At 44.4% G+C, this 25482-nt stretch overlaps 1 protein-coding gene across 2 annotated transcripts in view; it reads left to right on the top strand.

Moving 5' to 3' along the window:
• Positions 1-24999, top strand: part of Kctd3 (potassium channel tetramerization domain containing 3) — a 38430-nt gene extending 13431 nt beyond the window's left edge. For both annotated transcript variants that reach the window (XM_051186600.1, XM_051186599.1), the window contains exons 9-17: positions 900-1090; positions 5071-5186; positions 9841-9928; positions 10010-10126; positions 11594-11764; positions 15637-15792; positions 19024-19120; positions 21542-21865; positions 23389-24999. In XM_051186600.1, the coding sequence (XP_051042557.1) occupies positions 900-1090; positions 5071-5186; positions 9841-9928; positions 10010-10126; positions 11594-11764; positions 15637-15792; positions 19024-19120; positions 21542-21865; positions 23389-23947 (1819 nt within the window). In that variant the 3' untranslated portion in view covers positions 23948-24999. The remainder of the gene's footprint in view (positions 1-899; positions 1091-5070; positions 5187-9840; positions 9929-10009; positions 10127-11593; positions 11765-15636; positions 15793-19023; positions 19121-21541; positions 21866-23388) is intronic.
• The last annotated feature ends 483 nt before the right edge of the window (positions 25000-25482 follow it).

The raw sequence follows: 25482 nt of genomic DNA, 5'->3' as shown, positions 1-25482 counted from the left end.
TTCTTGCCACGTCACGATAGTGACAGGATTAATATGACTGCTAACAGGAAGGAATACAAATGCCTCTAAAATTCTGACTGTTGTTGCCCTCATTGTTTGTACAGAATGACAGCAATAGCTTTGTGGGAAAAATTTTAAAAGCATTTTATAAAACTTAAATTCTCTGGAGGAATATATATTCTAGTCCGTTTTTGTGGTCACATGTCCTATGTATGTAAATATAAGATTTTGTAGATTGTACCAGGCTTTTTCTTTGGGCTATCAAACAGCTCCCAAATCATGAGACAGAGACTAAGTATTAGTTGTAAGTGTTCTGCCTAGCTTAAGCTCATTTCTGGCTAACTCCTTTAAGTGAACACATTAATCCATCTACCTTTTGCCTCGGGACTTTTTACCTTCCTTTCCTTTTTTGCTATATCTGTCTGTCAGTCTGTCTGGTGGCTACTTGGCTTCTAGCCCCAGGTGTCTTTCTCATTCTCTTCTCTATTGTCTCCTCTTGAGCCTAGATTTCTCCTCCTGTTTATTCTCTCTGCCTGCTATCCTTTGTCCTCTCTAGCTATTGGCTATCTCTTCAGCTGTTTGTTAAACCAATCAGGTGCCTTAGCCAAAGCAAGGTGAAACAGATGCAACACATCTTTACATAATTTAACACACATCTTAACATCGTTAAACAAATTCAGCATAAACAAATGTAACACACTTTTACACAGTTAAAGTAACACTCCACGGCATAAACAAATTGTTGCCCACTTAAAATAATATTCCACCGGCAGATGATATATCAATTGCATTCAGTAAATATAGGTAGGTGAAAAGTGTGGGGGTTTTGTTGTTGTTTTTACTATGTCAATTTCTGTTCTTTTTTCATCTACCACTAAGTTTACTTTACATCTTACCAGAATCAAAGAGTCTTCAGGATGGCAGCAAGTGTTTACAAGCCCATATCTGGACTGGACCATTGAAAGAGTGGCTTTAAATGCAAAAGTGGTTGGAGGTCCTCATGGAGACAAAGACAAAATGGTGGCTGTTGCCTCAGAGAGCAGCATCATCCTGTGGAGCGTCCAGGACGGAGGAAGCGGACGTGAAATCGGTAGGGTTGCACTGTACATTGTCTTGCTGTTGTCCGTGTAAGTTTGAAGTTTAGGAGAGACTGGCTGTAAGCCTGGGCCAGTGACACTTCCTGCTGGGGCCCAGTGGCCAAAGGCCTACTCAGTGAGAGCATGGTGTGTCAGAGGAAGGCATTGATGCTTCAGGAAGGAGCCCTGGGGTTCAGTGTGCTCTGATAGAGCCTGGGTGCAGCACAGAAAGTTGCTCCTCACTCATTTCTGTCAAGTGGTGGCTGTTTCCCTCCACTCTCCCCCTCTGAAGGTGGGTGAGTAGCTCATGTTGCCTTGTTAGCTCATCTTGCCTTGTTTCTGTAGCCAGATTTCTTGGAACCAAAGTTGTCTTAGGTTAGTCAAGACCAGAAAGTGTCTTACAGGTTATTACCTATTAGCATTCACTTTATTAGAAATTAAACTCACAGTTTTAAACACCATTGATATTAAAAAAAAAAAATAGCAGTACTAAACTCATTGGATTGTTCAGTTCAAAATCATTACATGTTAAAAGAGGTGATTTCCAGAAAGGAAATTTTTGAGACAAGTAGATCTCCATGACGTCTTTTTAAACTTTTGTATGTGCATGTGCATGCATGTGATTTCTGCCTGTATGCAGCGTTACCTCACTTGCATCTTGTATGCTCTTTCCTCTCAGGGTCTGCTGGTGATCTCCCCCAAACTCCTCCTCCTCTTTTCCCTGGAAGTGCAGCCCATGCCTCCTGCCCACCTAGCTATTGGCCATTTAGGGTTTTATTACACCATTCACAGTAATGCACCTTCACACAATGTACAAATAGCCCACAACATGAAACTTTGAATTTTTATAGCTGGCAGCAAGCACCATCTGATGCTTTCTTTAATTGGATTTGTTTTGTTTATTTCTGGGGAATGGTATGCCAAATACCAAATCTTTCTCTACCGTCTCCCTCTCTCCTTCCTTCTTCCCTCTCAGTAAGGGTCTGAGGTCTTCAAGCAATGCATGCCACTCTGAGATGGCACCTTACTTACTGTGACTCTTGGGACTTCCCACCATTCCACACACTCATAGCCCCTTTATTTATCCCTGGTGTCTGTAGTGAAATCCCAGTGCCTGTGCAAATTCTGTGTCTGTGTCCGTCTGTCTGTCCGTGCGTCCTACCACACAGTTTATCTCTGTCTGGTGAATAGGACCTTAGCAAAACCCCTGTGCAAATTCCATGCCAGTTTCCATGTGTGTCTGTGCATGTGTGTGTGTCCCATCATACAGTGTTCATCTCTGTATGGTGATGGGAATCCTGGAAGCAAGAAGACAAAATTGTCTGTATCTTGAGTCCTCTGCTGCCTTTTGTACATTGCTTTAAATGTCACCTTGTATTTTATCCAGTTTTGCTGTTAGTGTTTTAAAGTGTGGAATACCATTTGTCCTATCATGGTTGATAGTATTACCTTTTCCCTTCAGTTTGTTAGAAAACAAATTTTAACATTAAATACACATTGCTGTGCTGGCTAGTTTTATGCCAGCTTGACACAAGCTAGAGTCATTTGGGAAGAGAGAGCCTCAGTTTTAAAAATGTCCCCACCAGATTGACCTGTGGGCAAGCCTGTGGTACATTCTCTTGATTATTGATTGATGTGAGGGGTCCAGGTCACCACCTCTGGGCAAGGATTCTGCAGTGTTTAAAAAAGTAGGCTAAGCAAGCTGTGCTTTACTCCTCAGTTTGTTTCCGGAGACTAGCATGATGGGGAACCAAGGCAGGAGCTGTTCCCATAGCAGATTGTTCATGTCCTGTAAAAGTAGCCATTTGTTGTGTGCTGTCCTTTGGAATTTGACAACACCATCTGGAGAACATTGTCGGGCTGGTGGGTCCGTGCTAGGCTTTCCCAAGACTGAAGCTCTGCCCTACACCTCAGGGGAGACTGCAGGACTACTATGGCAGGCAGTATTGTACGGGTGGGGATGGATGGAGGTCATCATTAGCTCATGCTGTTGCCTTCTCTGCCGACAGTGGTCAAAATCCTTTAACCTAAGTGGGAGTGACACTTCAATTCCCGAGACCATTCACATTGTCACCCTTCATTTCCCAAAGCCTCACCCTTCTCCAGAGGAAAATCAGCTTGCTTTAATTTCTGCCACAGGACTGAATGCAGTTGGCTTCTGTTGTTTTAAAAGTCACCCTTTCTCAAACCACAGTACGGCTGCGTTAATAATTGTTTATAATGTAGGGTTACCACCTTCTGCTTTGGTGCTGTTTGTTTCTTTACCTGTTTTTTCTTTGCTCTGTCTTGGTTGGCAAGTGTTGTAGTTGTGTGTCTGATATATAAATTATAAATATGTATTTATACAGACACTTAAATGTATATTCCAGCAAGTTCCAGCAAGACTTTCTCAGGCTTTCTTGTGAGTTTTGGCTTTATCCATTTATGTCATCTCTCTTACTGCTTTATTTCTGCCATTTAAAATATGTGAGTATGAGTGCCTACAGGTGAGCATGTGCCATGGTGCGTCTGAGGTCAGGGCACGTCTTTTGGGAGTCTTTTATCTTTGCATTGTAGGATTTGTGGCTCTGACTCAGGTTGTCAGGCCTGCATTTTTCTCTCCTCGCCATCTTGCTGGTCCCATGGCTTTCTTCGAGACTGCTTTAGAACTTCTGAATGTGCAGTGAGATGATGATGCTGGTTTTATATATGGTGTAGTCCTGAACACAAAGAAGATGTCCAGTGCTGCTGTGAGGCCCAGGAGAAATAGTCATCTTGTCTGGGTTGTGTTTTTTAAAGTACACTTTGTTTACCACCCCCCCCCAAGTTCTTTAAGGGTCCCATGAGTCTTTGTTTTGGGAGCTAATACTGGAGAAAAAAAATTCTTCACATTGGCACACAGGTACTTTGAAAAAGCTTCAGTAATGGTCCACATAAAACAGAGTTTATAGATTGGACTCAGTTTCCCCAATTATTGGATTCAAAGACATTTCCCAGAAGGTGTTTCTCAAATAAGATGTTTAATTGCACAATTTTTGTGTCTGAGTTTGAGCACACCATTTTTACAGTGATGACAGACATTTGGCTTGAACTTTTCATAGATGGTACAGGAAGAACAGGAAGTACAGCGATGATAACTCATCAGAGCCAGGCTTCCTCTCCAGATACTGCTGGAGACAGGCCAGCACCTAGGCCTCATGTGCCACCTGAGAGGAGCCTGGAAGTCTAACTCTTGCCTTAGTGTGGATGTCCCTTAGGCCACACTGTCCTTTTCTTACAGTTTTAACTGTATCTCCAGCTTGATGACACTGTAGACATTGAAAACCCCAGCTTGCATGACTTGTTCCTCACCGCTCTCCTTTGTCCTCCCAATGTTGGTGTCCCTGCACATCCTTCTGCTGTATTAGACCTAATGTACTTTCCTCTACTGAACTGTATGTAGGTCCTGTGAAAATCAGTTCCTTGTGTTTTTTCTTCTTTTAGAAAACCTCTGCTTTACACAGTTCCTTTTCAGTCATTTTGAGTGAAGTGTAAATGCTGGGAAAGTGGGCTAAAACAAGCTGTAATTAAAGGCTCAAATGCTTGTGTTGACTGCATCCTGACTTTTTCGGTCTTCCATGTGCTTCTTTCTGCATTTTTAGACACCTTCAGGATAGTTGGGTTGCCAAGTGTTTGTCTTTAGTCTGTGACCCCAACATCTAGTCCATGTCAGCCTACCTTTTGAATTTCCAGCAGATTTTACCAGGTCTTGTGTAATCCCAAAGTCCTTTCTACTCCTACTTGTAAAGGATTGAGGACCCCATCGTGAGACAACATAGCTATGGGGAGTCTCCTCTGCTTCAGGAGTTTGGAAAGGCTTAAGAACTTAGAGGTTCTGTCTTATTTCTGGTCCCTATTGAGCATAGAACACAATCTGTAGACTTAAATCATTGTAACTGTGGAGATGGTTTCAGTCTAGGTTGTAACTGGTATAAAAATAGAGCCTGATTAATGTCTCTGCTTTTGCCTTTTAAAGGTGTGTTCAGTCTTGGTGTTCCTGTAGATGCCCTCTTCTTTATTGGGAACCAGTTGGTGGCCACGAGTCACACAGGGAAAGTGGGAGTTTGGAATGCTGTCACTCAGCATTGGCAGGTTAGTCTGAATTAATGCTCATTATAGAAGTGAACACAGTTTCATGCTGATTGGGCCCTAGTAGAATTCCCACCAACGGTGAGTACATTCCATGGGACACTTGTTTCTACATAGAAACTTTACTGTTTTAAAGGCAGCTTGTTTTCTTTATATAGTGATATCCACTTCTCAAGCTGTGCTGTGTGTGCGGGAGTCAGGGCAAACCATTTATTGCGGGAAATCTCAGCTGAGCCTGGACATACATAGATCGGCTGTCTCGGACCACCTCCAGGGTTAAGGAGAATGAGGCAAACTGAAAAATTCCTGACAGTTGATTGTGGAAACAAGGGGAAATTAAAACTCCAGAAGTGATACTGTGAAGGTCAAAGGTTTTCAGGGTTGGTTGGTTGGTTTGTTTTTGGTCTCTTTGTAAGCTAACTACACCTAAAAGACCACACTTTTTGTTTTGTTTCTCCTAGCCTGAGAGAAGCTTGCACATATTGTAGGTGTGGAGGGCAGAGGCAGAGGAAGCACTGGACACAGGAAGACTTCCCTTATCTTACCTTACCATACCTTCCCTTGCCTTTTCCCTTCCCTTCCCTTCTCTTGCTTTGCATTTTTACTTGTCTTTCCTTGCCTTACCTGACCCTTCTTTGCCTTTGCTTTTCCTAGAAGAGAGGGGTTGTGGGATGTAGAGCACAGCTAGAGGAGGGACAGATCCTATCATAGCAGCCTGGTGGTCATTAGCACTGAGAACTGGGACAGGAACAAGGTGGAGGGTGTTTCCTTTAGGTGAATGCAGCCTACCAAGGGCTGAGAAAGTAGAACAATGGCAAGGTTGGTGAAACCAAGGTAACTAGGGAGTTCTGGGTGGGGAGGGGAGGGGAGGAGAGGAGAGGAGGTATAGGGATGCAAGGAGAGGAGAGGAGAGGAGGTATAGGGATGCTGGGGACTGGAGGGAGCATAATCGGATTGATAGCTTGAAAGGAAAGGACTTGGAACATCCTCACATGGCGGCCTATTTAGTTTCTTGTTGAGTTGACTTGAAAATGCAGCCAGCTTTTTACATCCCTGGATTTTGATCCATAGGTTCAGCCAGATGGATTGAGAGCATTCCAAAACAGAATTGACATTTCCCTGATTATTGTCTGTAAACAATACAGACCCCAGCTAATTGAATAGCATTCATACTAGAAAGTGCTTGGGAGTCGAGGGAGGATGAAGCGAGTGGAAATGACCTGCAAATACCATGTCTTGTAGTACTTGTGCATCCAAGGTCTTGGTATGGTGTAGGTCTTGGAATGAACCCAGCATATATAGTGATGAGAGTGAGCCCTAGCCGTCTGTGTGGGCGTGCAGGCGTCAGGAATAGAAAGCAGTGTACAAGTAAGCTGAGCCAGGTGATGAGATACTCAGCAGAGGGGAAGGGTAGCTTTAAAGGTGACAGGCTGGGGAGCGATGGGGCATGATTGACAGGAGGTTCTCGAGGAACATCCTGAGATCTTAGGACTGAGGAACTGGTGACACCAGATGAGTCTCAGTTAAGGGGAAACTTGGTCTGTGGAAATGGTTTGAATTTCAGCGCAGATGCAAAGGCCAGGTTGCATAGAAGGGATAATAAATGGAGCAAGGACGTTGCAGTGGTAGTCAGTGTGAGTGACAGACTACAGACATGGAGAGCACTGACATGGGTGAGTCTTGGAGATGGGGAGCTGTCAGGGCTCTTCTGCTGCTGGTGCCCCAGGAGAAGACTGTGAGGTGTGGGAGCTGTGCTTTCCCAGCTGTGTTACAACAGTGACACATGGCCCGGCCCACCCATGGAAGCCTTGTCCTGTGACCCTGGAAGGAGCACTCCCTTACTGTCTTCTGGCCTCTCACTGTTGTTAGGACTATGCATAAAGGTTTTCGTAGCTCTGAGATCCAGACTCTAGCTGGTCACGTCTTTCCAGTCTTGGCCTTGGGTGTTTTTTCTATATCACCCGATTCTTCATGCCTGGTGCATGCGTGGCTGAAAACCACAATAAGGATTTGTTGCACATTTCAGAAAGACCCTGGGAAAGTTGTCATCCCCATAGCCGACAAGCTTTCTCACCCAGCTAGATTTCCCCTAATGGGTCTCCAGAGATTGTCTGTTGTGTGGTCTCAGCCTCCCGTCTGCAGATGTTAATAGACAGCTCTGACTGTAGGCTAGCTCCCAGTACTGCCAGCACTAGTTGACGAGGTTCTTAGGTGGCCTCGAGCAACATTCTGGCCACAAATAGCAGAGGAAGTGCACATGGCAATCCCTGAGTTCTTTGCTTTTAATGTGATTTTAATCAGGATGGATTTGAAGTATTAATCACAAAACCCTGCATCTGCATTTAACCTTAGAAAGCATTCTAAACTTCATAGTTTTCTATCAGCATCTCAACTCTGCCTTAATAAAATGCTGATGAAGTGTTCTAAAAACCATTCTAGTTGAGCTGAGAATGAGGCTTTAACCCTCATTCCCTGTTAATTTAATCTCTCCCTTCTGCAGCATGGCACACACATACAGCATGATGTCACAAAGGGTTAGTAATAAATGTTCATTAGTGTTGACAAATAGGTGGCTCAGCCTAAGTACCACAGCAGAAAATAGCACCGTGTAGGCATTACTCCCAAATTCTTGGAGTTTAAACTTAGATTTAAACAAAGATTGATTACAGGTTTTATGCTCATATCAGAACACAGAGAATCCTGTGTATGTTTGTGCTGGAAAGCAACTGTGGGGTATATATAGTTAGCCTCTTAAAAGATGGAGAGTGTTTCATGTGCTTATTTTAAGGGGTGGGAACTCACAGTTACAGTGGCTTCAGTGATGACTCAACAGTGGAGGTTGATGGAGCTTGAGGACGAGACACTGACCCCAAGCAAGGATCCAGAGTAAACTCCTAATAGAGTTGCTGGACCTGGGGAGTCGAGGACAGAGGGCTGAGGGAGGGAGGAGGGGGAGGCCGTCTTCCTGCAGAGCACCTGGCAGCATTTACCTGAGGTGAGCCTTGGAAGCTCCAGGCTCTACCAATCTGAGCAAAGAGTGGCTCCGAGGGGCTCAGAGTCCGGGGCTGATTCGCCTGCCTCCAGCTGTAGAGACCCTGGTGTAGGTAGGAAGGTCTAGTGCTACAGCTAGAGATGCATCCAGCTGGGGCCAGGACATTGTCGTGAGGAAACAAAGCCGCCTTTACTCTGACAGCTTTACTTTGGGAAGCACAGGTAGTGAGTGACAGGCTGTGTGAGATGCTCTATGTTCCCTGAGAGGCCTGGCCCAGGGTTGAGGTGAGATGCTAGAGTTGTCTGTAAGGCTTCCTAGGTGCAGCTTGTGACTAGAACTGAAAAGATCATGCAGAGCAGAGGGTTCTGTGTGCCAGTGCTTAGAGGAGCTGTTCCTTCCAGGTGCCTGCTCCATGGCTAGAGCGGACATGGGCTCTGCCTGCTCTGCTCGTTCTGAAAGACGCTTCTCTTGATGTGGATTCCTGGAGTCCTTCTGCTCTCTGGTTCCTCTCCTGACCTATGCCACCCGTTTCCCTCCCCTATGGTTATACTATACACCTTGCCTCCCTGCCTGACACCAGAATTATCTTGTAGGTTTCCTTTGCTGTTGGAGTACATGCTTCCTTAGATGGGCTGTAGCACACACCTACAGTGTATGCACAGAGGACACCATAGATTTTCCCCTTGCTAGAAAACAGCAAGTGCTGGATCCTCAGTGTGGAGTTCATTGTTGGGTGTCTGTCCTGGCCTTCTGAACTCAAGACCTCGTGACCCCACAATGCCAAGCCACACTATCTGGCCTGCGATACATGTTTAGCCTGTTTCCTGCTGCTGCCATGGCATTTTGTTTTCTGGTCTTACTGTTTGTGGTGACTTCTGTCCTTTAGATTTAGTTACTTGTTTGCAAAGCAGACAGATGGCTTTGAAGAGGTGCTCTTTAGGTGTAGTGCCTGGAAAGCAAGTCTGCCGGGAAGACTCCTCAGTAGGGACAGTAAAGACAGGACACTGTCTACTTGAAGAGACTGTAACAGGTTGTCGTCTAGTACTGCACTCTGTCAGTGTTACCTGTGCTGGTCTCCAGCTCTGATTACATACTGTGTGGCTTCAGCGCTCCATTTTGTCTGAGGGAGATGAGAGGAAAGGGTGAGGCTTGCCTTGGCCTCCATTTTCTGCGGCTGTGGCACAGTGATCCACACGCAGCAGGAGGAAGTGATGCAGCTGGCTTGGGAGAGCACAGGCTGCTGTGTGTGGGATGGAGCTAAAACGCGTGTCTTCAGAGCCGTCTGGGCACTTTCCTATCCACTGCGGCTTCCAGACAGCTTGTTGTCTAAGTCTTTCTCAATATCCAAAGAATCAAGTGTTTCAAGGAAATTGGAACAGAAACTAGAAAAGTGGCTCCAGCACCTCTCCCAGTGGCATGAACTGGCCTTTTGGAGCCCTTCCCTGTGGTGGGATGTCTTGCTCAGCCTTGATGCAGGTGGAGGGGCTTGGTCCTGCCTCAGCTTGATACATCAGACTTTGTTGACTCCCCAAGGAGTCAACATCCCTTTGAGGAGTGGATGGGGGTGGGAAGGAGAGGCAACTGGGGTTGGTTTCTAAAATGAAAAATAAATTTTTAAATAAAGAAAAGGGCAGATACTAATGTGTAATACTCTCACTGCTTCAGGTGCAGGATGTTGTTCCAATAACCAGTTACGACACTGCGGGCTCCTTCCTTCTCCTGGGATGCAACAATGGATCGATATATTACATAGGTGAGCGTGGAGCATGCTTTATACATAAGGTACAGAGACCTGGTCCTCTGTGGTTCTGACTACATGTGTTCTTGTCTTCAGACATGCAGAAGTTCCCATTACGGATGAAAGATAATGACCTCCTTGTCACTGAACTCTATCACGACCCCTCGAATGATGCCATCACTGCACTGAGTGTTTACCTCACCCCCAAAACAAGTCAGTACATGGCCAGCCTCGGGGGGTCTTTATGAGTTTACTGTTCTAGAAGATGCCTCTTAATGAAGGAGTGCTGAGAAATACTGACATGTTAACGTGTGCCCGGGGACGGGCCATGCTTGAATGTGATGCTTGTGCACAGCACAATTTTACTGAATTCATTGGATAAGACAGTCATCAGCATTAAAGAATGATAGGTGGCTGAAATGGCTGGAGACTTAGTTTAAATCATACTCTTTTACACTGGGGACAGCAAAACCGCGGGTTGGTACTCATGGTAGCCCTGTCCTTTCCCTCCCTCCCTCCCTCCTCCCTCTTCCTCCCCCCTCCCTCTCTTCCTCCCGCTTTGTTTTTTCAGTAGTTCTATGCACTGCCCTTGACCGCTTTCACTGATAGAGCTGGGAGGTTGTGACTTACAGTGTGGAAAGCAGAATTAAAACACTTAATTACTGCCTGTCCCTTTAGAGAAAGCTTGCTGAACTATTCTCTAGGATGAGTAGAATGAAGTATGGATTCTCACCCCAGTCTAATACACAGTAAGAGGTCAAACTTGGAAAGTTCTAGAAATCAAAGTCCCTCCTCCTGTGGACAAGCTTAGGCAGCATGAGAAGAGCATCTGATGGGCTGGAGTGTCCTGTTCTATTCTGAACTCTCCCTTTGATGGTGGGGTTTTCAGGTGGTTGAAAGTAAAGCCCACAGTTCTCCACCCATGAAGCTTGTTGGAATGCAGGCCAGCAAGTGCCTGTGTCTTTTGATTTGTGGTGGGATGTGGGTACCTGTTTAAGAAAAGAAAAACTACCAGGGTAGGAACGATGACTTAGCCTCAGCATTTGCTGCTCTTCCAGAGGACTGAGGTTTTGCCCCTAGAACTAAGATGGCAGGCAGATCACCTGTCTCTAACTCTGGTTCCTGGAGAGCTAGCACCCTCTTGTGGCTCCAGGGGTACCAGCATGTCACTGGTGGCACAGATATGCATGCAGGTGAAGCAGCCATACACATAAAATAAAAACAAGCCTTTTAAAATAGGAAGGAAAGAGACAGCCAGGGCAGCTGAATTGGAGGGCACATCATGGCTGTCGGTGTTTGAGCATGGCTGGTGGTGTGCCTGTCCACTCAGTGGTGTTTGAAACTGTTCATGTAGGTGACACTTGGTTGCTCAAGGATGGCTGTGTACTGTAGCAGCAATAAAAAGCCCTGAGCTCTAAGTCTCACGAAAGGCTGCCATGGGGGTTTGGTTCCACTAGCGGGCCTGGCACAGCAGGGTTATTAATATTTTAAATCGGTACTGAGTTAGTACTGTACCTCGGGCATTCTGAAAGCTGATTCCCTTTCTGTCAGTAAGGCGCAGAGGTATGCAGACACCTCTCTGACTCCCTCCTGCTCTGCCTGTGTCACCACAGGGAGGTTCCCAAGCACAACTGTCTGTAACCCCTTTGTCCCACACTGCCTTTGCTCTGTGGCTCCTAGGTGTCAGCGGAAACTGGATCGAGATTGCCTACGGTACGAGCTCTGGAGCCGTGCGAGTGATTGTGCAGCACCCAGAGACAGTCGGATCAGGGCCGCAGCTCTTCCAGACCTTCACAGTCCACCGAAGCCCGGTTACAAAGATCATGCTGTCCGAGAAGCACCTGGTGTCAGGTACTGTAGGACTCCTGGGATGCCTCCTGCAGTCTGCTTTCTTATGTGTAGACAGAGGGAGAGGAGTGGTTTCTGCTGGGCCTTTGTAACTGGAAGGGTGTGGCTTGACTTGGCCTGCAGGCACTGCATGTAAACTTAGCAAATGTCATATCTTTGCTTATTTTCTGATATGTCTTCCTTAAGGCAAATTTCACCTCAAGATGCATATCAAATCACTGCGGTTCAAAATTTCCTAAGTTTGAATGTCAGTATAATTTCATTAGGTTATCTTTAGTTATAAACTGAAGTTGTAGACTTAGATGTATAATTTGATAGTTGATTACCTTGAAAGATGTTAAAAATTAATAATGATATATAAAATTATTTAAAGTAACATTTTGTGGGTTTATATTCCCCATAATCACAATTTTAAATATGTAGATAATGAAGTAAATAAAATATTACATTCAAATTTTATAGCTTAAAATTCCATTGAAGAAATTCATACAAGGAATTCCTGGGTGATCTCCAGATTTGGTGAAATTTCAGCTGTGAGTTGTCTGTAGCCTTGTTCTTGGGGGCCTGCCCTCTGTGGAGGAATCGTTTTCATATGTTGGCTTTGTTTAGCTGAACAGTTCTAAGAGATTTTGTGTCCCTCACTGTCCTCCCTGAGTGCTGGGCAGAACTATCCCCCCCAGCGAGTGGATACCTATACCTCTTTCTTGCACCTCCATGGCCCACAGAGGCCTTTAGTCCCTGTGTGCTCTTAGGAAGCAGTGCTCACCCGACACCATCCAACCCTTCTCTCACTTGTGTTAATGGGTCCTTGTCGGTCTGGGAGTGCTTTCTTTCCTAGCCTCTGTTCTTTGCATGTTCCCGGGTGATCTGACTGTCGGTGCCATACATGCTGTCGTTTCCCGTCACCACCTAGAGACTTGGTAACCCCCCCCCCCCCGTCCTGTTTCTGTGTCTCATGTATTATGTTCAACAGGCATCCCAAATGAAACCTGGAAAGAGAACTAAGAAACCACGATAATGTACAGTCTCATTGTCTCCGTTCTTAAACTCAGAATTTAGGGGTTCTCCTAGGCTCCCCCTTGCTTTTAGCCTGCGTGCACGCAATCCAGCAGTAAGTGGTTCTTGCTGCCATGTGTATCACAGAATTGGTCTCTCTCATTGACTCACCTTAGTGACTCAAGTCATTTTTCTCCTGGGTTACTTGCAGGTGCTGGGCAGCTATCTCAGGCCCTATAGCAACAAAATCTACATCTGAGTCCCACTGGCCTTCCTAGTCTATTTAAAATGCAGCTGAACTTCAAATGTCCTGTGTAGCTTGTATTGTAGATTTGTTTACATTGTACATTTTGTCCTAGTGCCAACCTACTTTCTTTGGATCATGAGATTCTTAAGCTATTGGCTTTTCTGTTTTGTAAAAATGCCTTAGACTTTTTTGCTCTTATTCATTTTGTTTGACATGTTTAGGTTTCCATGTACTTGTTTGGTTGTACCATCCTTCAGACTCTCACACTTCCTCAGTAACTTCTCCCAGTCTGTAAAACTAACCTTGTCTGCCAGAGTCTTCTGTGTGTTCTTCACAGGCTTACCGTTACTTGTTTGCCTATCATCGGTCTCCTCTACAGCTGCAATAGTTCTGTTCTGTCTCCTCTGGCTCTTTGCACAAAGAAGCTGGAAATGCTGTATACAGTATGATCTTGGGACACTTTAAGCTCTTAGCTGTACCATGCTGGTTAAACCTCAGTGCTTTGAGTCCTCATGACTGACGTTGGTGGCTGTGTTAGTGTAGGGTGTTACATGTAGACCTGGATAAGTAAAGTTTGTCAAGAAAAACGCCCAGTTTAAGCACAAGTCTGGAGTGTTCTGTGTTCTTAGCCTGTCTGCCCCCTGGTGGCTACTGGCATAAATGCATTGTGTGCTTCTATAGTTCACTAGTGTCTGACATGAGGCTTCACAGGCTGGTGTAGGAGCAAGGTTCTGACACGGGACACTTGAATCATCCAGGATCACTACAGTTATTTGTCTCAATAAGCATGGTGAAATCAGGGCCATTTCCCATGAGACTGGTACACACCTTACTGTGCCTCTGGCGCTTCCCTATGGGCTCAAGGAACGGAGGGTTTCCTTAGGACTGACATGTGCAGAGAGGTTAGTGCTAGTATTCCCAGAGTGCTTTCTCAAGTTTTCTTTAAACCCCAAAACTGATGGAACAAGCACTATATTCCAGCATCTACAGATGTTCTCTAAAACCATTATAAATGGCAAGTTAGGGTTTTGTTTCCTTGTTAAACCAAGCTGAAAAGTGCACTTACTACCTGGATGCTTTCGTGTTTTGGGATATATCTTTGTAATAAGCATGCCCACTTAGAACAAGGATGTGGAGAGAGGTTAGGAAATGACTCCCCACATATATTCCTAGTCAGAAATTACATGTACCCTGGGGCCGTGGAGAGGCCTCCGTACTTAGGAATGCTGTGCTCTTCCAGAGGCCCGGGTTTGCTCCCAGCACCTGTATCAGGTAGCTCATAAGTGCCTGTAACTCCAACTCCAGGGGACCTGACACCCTCTCCTATTCTCTAACGGTAGACACACATGACATGACATTCACATTAAAAAGTTTAGCCAGAGGTTGTGGCACATTCTTTTAATCCCAGAACTTGGGAGGTAGATGTAGTCGGATGTTTGTTAAGTTCTAGGCTACCCTGGTCTGCATGGTGAGTTCCAGAACAGCCAGGGCTACATAGAAAGGCACTGTCTCATAACTATCCCCCAACAAATGTAAATAATAATAATAATAATAATAATGTTTAATTAAAAGATTTTGAAGCCTAATTGGGATGTTTATTAATGCATACTTTTAAATAGAAGCCATGCCCAGCTCTAGTATAGACTAATGTGACTGTGAATGAATGATAAACAACTGGCTCCTAAGATATTTGAAAAATTCTCGTCACCACTTTTCAGCCACTCCTGGCTTAGGCTGGTTAGTGTCTGGGTGACATAAAACACTTCTCTCTAATTTAAAATCTTTTCTACATTTGTGTCTCACCAGCTTTTGTCTTGGTCTTATTGTTTGTTTCAAACAAGGTCTTGCTGGCCTGTCTGCATTTACTGTGTGTCCCAGACTGGGCTGGTGCTACTCAGTCCTCCACACCTGGCTCCTGCTGCTTTAAAGGGACTCCTGGGCTTACTTCAGTGCTTTCATGTTGCAACAAGAGAATCACTTGGTTTTCTCACTTCAAAGCATTATTATTGCTGTTAGATTTATTTATTGGTCTTGTGTGTAGTGAGAGATCCACCTAAACCGCACCTGTGGCTCTGATCACGCCTGATTGAGCATGGTCACAGGTGTGTAGGTGAGCGTGTGTCATTTGGTCTGGGGTCCAGGACAGCCTTGCCCTCTTGGTTCCAGCCGAGTCATGGAGAGCAGCCTGGGTGTGGATCCTTGGAGCAGGAACTTTTGGGTCATTGGTTTCTCGTGTTAGTGACTTCTCCCAGGATAAAATATATAACCCATATTTATCCTTGTCCCGTGTATCTTAATCTGTACATCTTCTCTTGTGTGCATGTGTGTGTGTGTTTTTGCACATACCACATCACATGTACGCAGGTCAGAGGTTACCTTGCAGGAGTCAGTTCTCACCTTTGACCATGTGGGTTAAAGGGAATTTGGGCCATCAGGCTTGGTGGCAGGTGTCTATCTACTGGCCAAGTCATCTTCCCAACCCCAGTTCTCTCAATCTGGTTAACAGACGCAATTGAGTTCAGTTTTAGGATAAATGCGCCATCTGCCTTTTAGAATGTACCGTGATCTGCTTAATGTAGAAGAGGCTGAAGTGCTTCAGAGTGGCGTGGTGACACCCTGTGTTCTTTCCTAGTGTGTGCCGACAACAACCATGTCCGCACTTGGACAGTGACACGGTTCAGAGGGATGATCTCCACTCAGCCAGGCTCCACCCCATTAGCATCATTCAAGATCCTGTCCTTGGAGGAGACAGAAAGCCATGGCAGCTATTCCTCTGGAAATGACATAGGTAGGCATCTTCAAAGAGGGAGATCCAGGACTGGGACATCATGGGGATTTCACATTTTAATGTAATTAAAATATAAATGCTATGTATGTGTGTGTCTAGGGGTGTGTGTAGGTGTAGGCTATAAGGTGACCTCAGAATGGGGTAAGTTTGTGTGAGTTTGGGTGTAGGCTGTAGGACGACCTCAGAATGCTGTTGACACGGTCTCTACTGGCCTGGCACTCACCAGGTAGTTTAGACTAGCTGACCAATGAGCTCCAAGGGTCTGCCTGTCTCTGCCTCTCCAGCGTGGGGATTTCACACACATAGCACTGGCCTGGTTTCATTGCTGTGTACTCTAGGACTTGAGCTCAGGTCTGTGTGCCTCACTGATGCAGCCATCTTCCCAACTCTGATTTTTTATATTCTTTTCTGTGAATTCACAAAATTACATCATTTAAACATTTTTTTTTGGTATTTAAAAAGTTAAGATAAACATTTTTCTAGCATTTTTTCCCCTAAATGTTGTTCTTTCCAAATGCTAACCAGGTAGTTTTGTTTTTAATTACAGCTGGGATTGATTGCTGTGCATAATTGAAACTTTACATTTTTTTCTTTTGTTTTTAACAATTATTGAGAATAAAATTTTAAGTTGGGAAGAGAGCCAGTGTTGTTATGGAATTGGAGTTGTTTGGCCAGCACGTGCACATTGCTGTACTCTGGTCCCAGCAAGAAGGGTGTGGTTAGCCTGATTCTCAGTGTGCGCACCGATTTTGTGTAATAACTGCACAATTAATGTATGCACCCATCATCTCTAAAATGGGGATGATCAGTGAGTGTATGAGTCATCTGTAAAATGGGGACGATGATGGTGCTTATGTAGCACCTAGGACGCTAGCGATTAAGATGCCACTGCTCTTTTGTGAGTAGGTGTGCCCATGCGTGTGAGTTGAAGGCTGAGGATGTAACTTGGTTCAGTGTGCTTCCCCAGCATGTCAGCAACAACAGAGAGCTTGTTGTGTGGAGCGTGTTGTGTGCCGCATACCTTTTATGTAAAAGCTTCTCCTAATGAGTGCAATAAAGAAGAATTATTGAACCCCCAGTGTTTCAAAATACGAGTTTCTTATAGCTTGGCTCTCAGTCCTCCCTGCCTTGGCCAGTATAATAGAGGGGAAAATAACTGAGTTTTTATTTTTTTATTTATTTTTTATTTTATTTAAAGGATATTTTTTTTTTTAATTTTATATGAATGTTTGCCTACATGTATGTATGTCATCCAACATGACAGAAGAGGGCAGCTGATCTCCCGGAACAAAGGTCACATAGGTTGTGGAGCCACCATGTGTGCACTGAGGACTGAACACAGGTCTTCTACAAGAGCAGCCAGTGCTGTTAACTTCTGAGCTTCTCTCCAGCCAAAGTCTCATTTTTATATTGAAATCTCTGAGTGCAGCTCTGAATAAGCTGAGTGTCCATAGTTCAGTGTGAGTGCCCATAAAGATGGCTGCACTCTTATCTTGGCACAAGGACAGAGTTCAAAACTTTCCTCATCAAGTCATAAGACCTAAAGGTCAAAGGTGTGGCTACAGTAGGATGTTTGGCTATCTTATTCTAAATAGCAACAGACCTGAATCTGAGGTGTGGCTACTCCTGACCTAAGGCTACGGAAGAAGTTGAAGCTAAGGTGCAGTTACTAAGTGAGGAAGAAAAGTCTGTCTGTTCTATGTACATGATACTGTGTTCCCCTTTTTAGATAAGGTATGTAAGAGTGGTGAAAAATAAACTCCCTTGGCATTTCAGTATTGACTAATCTGCCCTCCTGACTTCTATTCTGTCTCTGTCTTTTCTTTATCTTCTATTGCTAGCCTTTCCCTCCCTCATCCACACACCTCCACTCAGGTACAAACTTATTTCCTTCATCCACACTCCCCTACTCTGGTATGAACTGCTCAGCTGGTTCCTATTGCAGCCCCACAAAGACCACTCCCGACAGTTCAGTGTGAAAAGTGGAAAATTCTGCTCTGTGAAACTTGGTTCCCTTCATTAGATCTTTGTTCAGACTGATGTCCTGTCCTCAGGGTATCTCATGAAAATACAAAAGTCAAAACACTCCAAACCCAAGAATTGGTGAAGGGTGTGCTGCCAGGGCAAGCCTCATTGTTCAGTGGCAGCTGCTGGTGGTTTTCTCTGAATGCCATGACATGATGGGTAGTATGCCAATGCCCCTCACACCCCTAGCATGATGAAGTTACTTCTTTTTACTTTGTGTCTTAAGAAAATAGAGACATTGAAGGAGCAGTGTGGTTGATGGAGGCTTCTGACTACTTAAATGTTTTTCATATTTTGTTACATTTTGCATGTGCATATGTGTGTGCTTTTGCTCACTCTTGCCAGAGTGCACAAGTTCAGGTCAGAGAATAAGGTACTGGGGTCAATTCTGTCCTGCTGTCTGTGTGGGTGCTAGAAGTCACACTCAGTTCGTCAAGCTTGGTGACAAGTGTCTTTAACTGCTGAGACATCTCACCAGCCCCATTACATTCTGTTCATTGAAGTTAATCTGCAGAAGTTGTTAAAGTTTTGCATGCAGGTGTTCAAACAATTAGTAGGGATTATATGAAGTGACTTAGTTTATATCTCCATTTGCCTCTTTTGGAGCTAGGGATCGAGTCCATACTCCCAAGCCTTCTTCTAAGTTGTCAGATCTAAGCATATTCTCAAAGGGACCTTCTGGGAGTGATACTGCAGATCCTTGAGGAGCGATTTCCCTCAGCTTATAAATCTTTAATGCATAAAGTACAGTTGTGAAGTGTTATGGGACTGAAGAGATGGCTTAACAGTTGAGAGGACTCCCTACTCTTCCAGAAGACATGAGTTCAGTTCTCAGTGTGCACACAGGGCAGCTCCTTGGGATCCAATGCCCTCTTCTGGCCTCTGTGGGCTTAAACCCACATGAGGCACACTAACACACAAACACATATACACACTGACACACTCAGATATACACAGGCACACACACTCACAAATTCACTCAAACCCACACAGAAAGAAATACTTTTTAAAAACAAATAGTGTATTTCTATTGTAAAATTTAATGCGGACTGACATACTTTTGCTATTTTGCTTGTGTGTGGTATTTAAGTATTTAGGGCTTGTGCTACTATAGGCATGACAGTTATTTTGCGGGAGGAGTACTAATGTGCTTTTATAAATACAACCATTTCTCATTCCTATCTGACTTTCTGTTTTTTGACACAGGGCCTTTTGGAGAACGAGATGATCAACAAGTGTTTATCCAGAAAGTTGTTCCCATCACTAACAAGCTGTTTGTTAGGCTGTCATCAACTGGGAAAAGGTAACACTTCACAGAAGGACATGTACATTCAGAAGTTGCCTTTGTCTCCCAGCATACAGGTGCAGTTTGTTAGAGCTAAAGAATGCACTAGTAACTCACTGGGACAGAAGTTCTATGCTAGTTAACTACTAGGAAGGTAAAACTCACCTAGAATCCTCACAGACCGAGAGCACCATAGAAAGAACAAAACAAAGCAGAGAAACCTTTGAGTGCAAGCATTTCCCATCATGCACAAACATCATATACATTGTCTCTCAGATGGGACATCACAGGGTTCCTGACCATCTCTACCCAGAACAAGAGTAAGGTCATCCATGGCTGATGATCATGTGACCTGTATGACTGCCATAGCTCCTGATTAGCAGTCTCAGTTCACATCTGTCCTCGCTCTCTGTGGAATGTACTTATATGGCAGGACCACCACTCTGGTTCTGAGCACTGTTGGGACTTCCTTTTCTGCCTTTGTCTTTGGAGATGACTTTTTGTCTAATTTCAATGGTGATCACAGTGGGTTTCATGGCAGACAGATGTGTACTAAGTTTGATACTGCCCTTGATTAGCTATGTAAATTCAGCTTACATGACCTCATTGGTTGCCTGACTGATTAAGGTTCCATTGTCTGCAGAGTGTGCCTTATACTAAAGTGTCAAAGACAGGAACAGAAGTCCTTGCAGTCGCTGACTCAGTGGACATTGTAGAAATGAGCTTTTCTGTCACTCTGTTTCACTTTGAAAGTGATTGTCCCTGGTTTTGCTGTTTGTTTTTTCTGCCTGCCAGACAAGTGAGCAGGTGAAATTCCTAGTAGTCGTTGACAGTCAGGGCTTCCTTTACAGTGTAGCCCGTGTTGCTGATGTTTCTGAAGTTCCTGCTTGCCTCTCTCTGGTGTGTCTCTGCTACATGGCATTTTCCTGAATAAACTCTGAGATTGGGAGGGTTTTATTTTCATCAAGATTGCATGTAGTTGTAGATTGCATGTAATTGTTAGTAATTAATGACTGAATTCTAGAAAATGACTAATGTGCCTAAACCCCATCCCACAGATTGTGTGTGTTCTTAGGAAATGAATTCAGGCCAGGCAGTGGTGGTACATGCTTTTAATCCCAGCACTTGGGAAGCAGAGGCAGGCGGATCTATGTGAGTTCAAGGCCAGCCTGGTCTACAAAGTGAGTTCCAGGATAACTAAGGGTGTTATGTAGAGAAACCCTTTCTCAAAACACCAAAAACAAAAGTGGAGGGGGGGGGGTAAAAGAAATGAGTTTGATCTAGAGGGAAACTATATTAACAGAACAAGCGGAAGTTGCTTCATAGAATTGAGTTGGTCCTTTGTGAACAGGAAGTTCACTGATAGTTCGGGACACTGGAGACAGAAGTGGAGAGAGGAGTAGAAAGTGAATAGGTCAGAAGCAATCTATAGAAATAAAGGCTCTGTCCCATGACAGGAGACTATAGCAAAACCATATTTGTTCTTGTGCATACAGTAACATTGATTTTTTTTTTTTAATTTTAAAAATACACCACAAACTTTTTTTTTTAAATTTAGTCACTTTACAAATATAAGCAAACATCAATCATCACATGAATACTAATGGAAAAAATTACCCTGATAATAAAAGTTGATGAATCTGCATTTATCTTAAGTTCTTAAAGTGCTGGGTCTGAGTACAGGAAATGGCGCTGCCTTTGCAGAGAGCCAGGCCCAGTTTCCAGTGTCCCTGGTGGGCAGCTCAGCCATCTGTATGTATCATTTGTTGCAGGGAGTTCCTTTTCTGCCCTCCTGGGGAACCAGACATGTACACAGCCACTCACGCATAACTGTAAAATAAAGCTTTTTCAAAGTTCCACCAGTTGAAATGAAGAAGTCCCCTAATCTGCAAATGTCTTTTATAGGTAGTCATAGAAGACCTTACATGTGGGGGAATAGTTATGTTTACCCCAGCTGGACCACTCTAGCCTGTGTGGCCGATGGGACTGGCTGCTCCTTTGGCCATGCCCACTGGGCTTCGTCTGCACCCCAGCAGCGTGGGTGTCGAAGGTCTTGTCCTCTTGCTTTTGTAGGTGTACGTTGTAAAAGTTTGTATATAAACTTAGTGGTTTTCTTTTTCAACATCAGTATGTTTTATTTTCATTCCTCCTCCCTCCCCCTTTTCTTTTCCTTTGTTTTCTCACTTTTTTTTTTCTGAAGACTTCCTCATTCCCAAGATGGCTTTTGTGACTGAATCATATCTCGTTCTTTCAGTTGAGGACACGCTAATGTACGAGGTTTTTCTCAATTCAGATAAACAAGACTTGATTTTCTGTCAACTCTGTTTGACCATTTTAAAACTGTTTTAGATACATGTTCATTTGTGTGACTTTGAAAATAAACTTACTGAAAGGTCTCAGTTCTACAATATGTGTAATTGATTCCTTTGGTCTTTGCAGGATATGTGAGATCCAGGCTGTTGACTACACTACTATATCGTCTTTCACTGTGAGGGAGTGTGAGGGTTCCAGCAGGATGGGCTCGCGGCCAAGGCGCTACTTGTTCACAGGCCACACGAACGGTAGCATCCAAATGTGGGACCTGACCACGGCTATGGATACGGTCAGCAAGAGTGAGGACAAGGGCGCCGGCGGCCCCACCGAGGAAGAGCTGCTCAAGCTGTTAGACCAGTGTGACCTGAGCACGTCCCGATGTGCTACCCCCAACATCAGTCCCGCCACGTCTGTGCTTCAGCACAGCCGTCTTCGAGAGTCGAACTCCAGGTGGGTCAGAGAGTAGACGGTGCATCCTGAATGGACTTGATTTCTGGGGGATGGTGGTGCTGTGAGCATCCAGTTGTAAAAGCTATGATTTTCAAAGTACAGTTTGAAGTCAGATTCGTTAATACTGAATTGTTCAAATATTAATAAATTTTTATTTGTATGCATAGCACATTTTCATAGGAAAACATTTTAAACTTTTATTGACTTTCTTCTCTGACAGTTTCATACATGGTATGAAGTGCAAGAAAAAAAAAATATTGTGGTCTTTTTTGTGTGGTGTGTGCTGTGATCAACTCCTGGACTTCATACATGCCAAACATGCTCTTTACCACTTACCCTGACCCTTACCTCCCCTTTGCTTTTTAACTTTAACTTTCTTTGGAAGCATGGCAGCAGGCAGCAGCCATGGTGGCTGCAGCAGGAGACTGAGGGCTCACAGCACAAGTTAGAGAGAATGTACTGAAAATGGTGCAAGGCTTTAAATTCCCCAAGCCTGGCCCCAGTGACATACTTCCCCCGGCAAGACCACATGTCCTTAGCCTTCACAAACAGCATCACAAACGCCGGAGACTATGGGGGACATTTACCCTTCTGACCACTGTGGGAAATGACTGGCAGATGGAATAGGAATGCTGTTATGTGATCAGGAGCTCATTGTATTGGGATTCTCAAGAGTCACCGAACAATCTCTCTTCCCCCCCCCCTCTCTCTCTCTGTGTGTGTGTGTGTGTGTGTATAGATATGTGATCTCTCTATATAAGGGAATTTATTGGACAGGCTGCAGTCCAACAATGGCTAGCTGTGATTGTAAAGTCCAAGAATCCAGTAGTTGCTCAGTACAAGGCTGGGTGTCCCAGCTGGTCTGCTGTATGTGTTGGAATCCCAAAGAAGCAGGCTCCAGTGGCCGTGAAGGAATGGATAATGGATGTGCTGATAGAGAGGGCAAGCAGGGGAGCACTTCCTGCTTTCATTGTCCTTATACAGGCTTCCAGCAGAAGGTGTGGCTCAGATTAAAGGTGTGCCTTCCCCCTCAAGATCTGCATCACAAGTGTGCCGTCCGTTTTTGGATTATATTTCATTCTAGATGGCGTCAGGTTGACAACCAAGAATAGCTGTCACTGCTATCAGTTGGCTACTTTGTGGAGTTTTTGTTCTTATTGCTCAGGTTCAATGCTATCAAAAGTGGTTAAGTTATCTTGTCTAATTTCATATTACAGTATTGTGTACTTAATGAAATACTTTCCTGTTCTCAACCATATTGACAAAAACTTTGAAATTCTGATAATCTAAGGGCCAACTGGTTTTAGAGTTTTATTTTCCTTTTTTCCCTGCTATTTGAAATACTTGCTTGTGACTGTATGTGTATATCATTGCTTACGTTGGTAATTGTATGTAATATGGGCTGCTTGACAAATACATTCTTATAGAGATGTGGGTAGTAATATGCCTTCTGTGTCTTTATGATACGATCCTTAGATCTTGAAGTAAAATCATACCCTGTCATTTTTAACTCTGTCTTCCAGCCTCCAGCTCCAGCACCATGACATCATCCATGAGGCAGCCACTTACGGTGCCACGCGGCCTCACCGAGAGAGCCCTTTGTTAGCCAGAGCAAGGAGGACTGAGAGTTTCCACAGCTACAGGGACTTCCAGACTCTTAATCTCAACAGAAGCCTAGAGAGAGCTGTCCCAGAAAATGGTCACATGGGTCCAGCACAGGCTGAAGTGAAAAGGGCAGCAGGCGAGTGCAACGTGTCTGAGAGGAAGTCCCCTGGGACAGAGCTGAGATGTGTGAAAGAGTTAGATGGTGGGTTAGCAGTGCAGAAAACATCCGACGGGTTCTCGGAATCCAAGAAAAGGTCGTCGGAGGATGAGAACGAGCATAAAGTGGAGTTGCGCAAGAAAGGATTTGAAGCAGGAGGATTCCTTGGAAGAAAGAAGGTTCCCCATCTGGCATCCTCACCAAGTACCTCTGATGGAGGGACTGACTCTCCTGGTACAGCATCCCCATCTCCAACTAAGACTACTCCATCACCTCGCCACAAAAAGAGTGATTCCTCGGGCCAAGAGTACAGCTTGTGAACTCCACAGTGCATGATAATTTTGATACATTTACATGAAGAACCAAATTCCCTAGGTTTCAGTACATTGGCTTTTACACCAACACTTTATAGCATACCATTTGACCTTGTAGTGTTTTCTGGGCCGACTCTCTTGAGGCAGGAGCAGAACACATGCTCCTAAGGGGGCGCAGTGGTGTGTTCCTGGACTGGAAGTAGCCCTCCTCCTTTGGGCACATGGAGCAGCAATTCGTAAGCAGGATTCGCTCCTTTGTTGCCCCCCCTGCTGGTTCTTTTTGTTCCAGTGCCCTTAGAGCATGTGAGGCATTGGGCCCTGTTCTTAGTCCAGTTGCCCAGGGCTTGTCTTGCAGTGGTACCTTAGCATTAATCACAGACTCTCCCTGGAATGTGGCTCCCACCTTTGTGATTGTGAAGTGTTTACCAGATACCTGATGAGGTGCTATGTTGTGAAACAGTCTCATGTAACTCAAAACACTATTATTGGACCCCAGGTTCCACTATGCACTACATCTTTAGGGTGGTTTTATTTCTTTGTGGTCATTTTCTGATTCTTGTTGTTGGAGATAATGCAGCATGCGTCACCCATGTTTGATACCTGAAGTCTCTCCAGTGGGAACAATGTGCGTGTTTGACTAAGTAAAATAGTAACAACAGAGGGGATAGCTGGGTGTCCAGAGGTCAACCTTCCATTTGCTGGCCCACCCTACTTTAGGAGCCACTGTACTTTTGCAGTGTCTCATAGGACTGGAGTTCTAGATTTGGACTTAAATGCTTCTGTATGTAAAACTGTTGTTCTAATTTTATTTTGAACTCTGAGGGCAAAAGAAAAGTTTCCATACATTTTCTTCATTTAATCTGGATGGTTTACACATTTCTGCACTAGAGAAAATAATAAATTTAAACCCATGAGCATTTGCTAGGGAATGATGTGTAACTCCCACTCACAGAAGTACAATGAAGTTGGAAAAATTCTTTAAAATTAGTTATATTGTCAGTGGTTTCACAAAAACTCCCCTGTATTTATTTGTCAATTAAATCGAATGAGAAAGGTCAGACAGTGTGTCTTCAGTTATTTAGTAAACGTTATCCTGTTTCAGCTGTACCCACATGTGTATGTAAAACAGAAACGTCATATTTACCATGTAAGAAGACCACTAAAGAAAGGGCAAGGTGCTTGGGATTAAAATCTCATAGAAAGATGATGTGAGCCTTAACTCCATCCTGGCAGTTGGAAGCCCTCTGGGCTACGTCATGAGCCTCTGTCTCAAAAACATGGAGCAAAGCATGGATGGCAGCATTCTGCAGATCTAGCCTTGTGTCTTCCATCTACAACAGCACTGGATTCCATTTGTCTAGATTGCCCGCCGTTCCTACATTGCCAAGGCTGACCAGAGGACAATAATGAAACACCTGTATTTCATGGTGAAAATAGTGCAAGCTGTTTTGTTGTAAGTTCTTCTGAGTGGGTAAGTATTGCTCTTATCACACAGTGAAGTCGCAGACCACAGAGGGTAAAACTTAGCCAGTGCCTGAGCC

The sequence above is a fragment of the Phodopus roborovskii genome, unplaced genomic scaffold, assembly GCF_943737965.1.
Source record: "Phodopus roborovskii unplaced genomic scaffold, PHOROB, whole genome shotgun sequence".
NCBI lineage: Eukaryota > Metazoa > Chordata > Mammalia > Rodentia > Cricetidae > Phodopus > Phodopus roborovskii.
This window is presented reverse-complemented; position numbering and strand designations above follow the sequence as displayed.